The sequence below is a fragment of the Dichomitus squalens genome, assembly GCF_000275845.1.
Source record: "Dichomitus squalens LYAD-421 SS1 unplaced genomic scaffold DICSQscaffold_155, whole genome shotgun sequence".
Taxonomy (NCBI): domain Eukaryota; kingdom Fungi; phylum Basidiomycota; class Agaricomycetes; order Polyporales; family Polyporaceae; genus Dichomitus; species Dichomitus squalens.
The window spans coordinates 1-1,701 of record NW_006767037.1 but is presented as its reverse complement, the minus strand read 5'-3'; the positions used below and the strand labels follow the sequence as shown (position 1 = coordinate 1,701).

General features: G+C 65.7%; 1 protein-coding gene across 1 annotated transcript; it reads left to right on the top strand.

Annotated features, from left to right (window-relative positions):
• Positions 1-151: 151 nt before the first annotated feature.
• DICSQDRAFT_175768 (uncharacterized protein) lies at positions 152-1,374 on the top strand (the record flags this gene model as incomplete). The annotated part of the gene is made up of 3 exons (XM_007371649.1): positions 152-381; positions 429-834; positions 907-1,374. The coding sequence occupies 3 exons, from the start codon at positions 152-154 to the stop codon at positions 1,372-1,374; spliced, it is 1,104 nt and encodes a 367-aa protein (XP_007371711.1).
• Between the last annotated feature and the right edge of the window lie 327 nt (positions 1,375-1,701).

The window sequence follows — 1,701 nt, the reverse complement described above, 5'->3', positions numbered from 1 at the left end:
CGACACCAACGTCGACTGGAGCAACACTAACTCGGGGGACGTCCCCGATGGACGAGGCCGACATGGAGTGGTCCTCTCCTATACAACCTTCGCGCCGCTCCCCCTCCACCCCGCCGACTCCCCTTCCCCACCACTGCAGCACCTCCGCCCGATGCCCGATTGCCTACGCTCCGGCGCGCCCCCTCCGACCCGTACGCGCCCCTCTCCCCGCTCTCCCAGCCCCACCCCCCGCTCCCCGAGCCCCGTCGACGAGAACGAACCCCCGTTCACCATGGTTGTCGACCCCACGTCGCCACTGGAGTGGCCGACCTCAACTGTCCGAACGGTCCTCGGCACCATCAGCGGAGGTGACCTCACCGACACCACCGACCCCGACGCCCTGTCCGCGCCCCCTCGCCCCCCCAACCCCCCCCGCTCCGCCAACCCAGACCCCGCACCCCCCCCTACCCCACCCCTGCTCTGGGCCCCGCCACTGTCCACTATCGGATGCCCCTCCTCGGCTATCCAGCATACGGAGGGGCCCTCCTCTACGACGAGCGACTCCCGGACGGCTGGCAGATCGGGCCAGACGAACCCCGTCACGTCAGCGGACACCCTTGGGAGTGGCGTATCTCGGGCCACCTCAACGGGACGGCTCTCCTTGAGGTCCAGCTCCGGAGCTACGCCTGGGACGAGCGGTGGGAGCAAATCCCTGGCGTCGACAACGCCTACCTCATCGGCGTCTTGAGCGACAACCTCCACCCCAGTGGACGGTTCACGGAGACCCAATATCTCGGGTTCCTTCGGGCGATGATCCAGGCACGCGACCCCGCCGCCCGCGTCACCGACCACGACGTATGGTGAGAAGTGGCCGACAACCTCATGGACGCCTACGACGTCCGCAACATCCCCGTGTCGGTCCGTCAGTACCGGAACGGACGCGCCGTGCGGCTCTACGACAACATGTCGGCGCACGACGTCCATCGCAGCCTATGGGGGAACTTCTACGACGACGAGATCCTCGATGTCTCCGACTACGGCGACTCTCCTCCACCCACCCCTGCCACACCCGCCGCACCCATCGAGGACGTCCTCCGTGCTCGCAGCCCCTCCCCCGTATCGCCGCCTGCTGTCGTCCATGACGCCCCCTTTGACGCCAACCCTTTCCGCCCTGTCCGCCCCGCCCCTGCTAACCCTTCGTCCCGTTCACCATCGCCCCCCGCCACCTCCTCACCCATCGCACCGTCACCGTCCCGCACAATCACCTTCATTGCTGGAGGCTACTTCAGCCCGGACAACCCTGGCTTGCGCATCGGGCTCTGGTACCCACCCGCGCCTTCGTCACCACTCACGGAGCCGGACTTGGAGTTGAACGATCGGGACGATCGTGCTTAGAAACGGGGGTAATGTTACCGTTGGTACGCCCCACCCCCTATCTTTTCGTTATTGGACTACTCCTTCTCGTCGCCCTCGTGTACACTCCACTCCCCTTCCCGTCCCCGGCGACCTATGCTTACCTTCCCGTTCCCTCGTCGTCCGCCTGTACACTATCATCCCCCGTTCCGCCCCCTGACGACTATGTTCCTAGCCCCGGTCCTCTCCCTCAATATCTCCCCTTTCGTCTATATGACCGGACCCTGAGTCCGACCCTGACCGTTTCCCTTTTCGGTTACATTACTTTACCCTGACCCAGACCCCGACCCTTGTCGCGCCCCTTTCCCT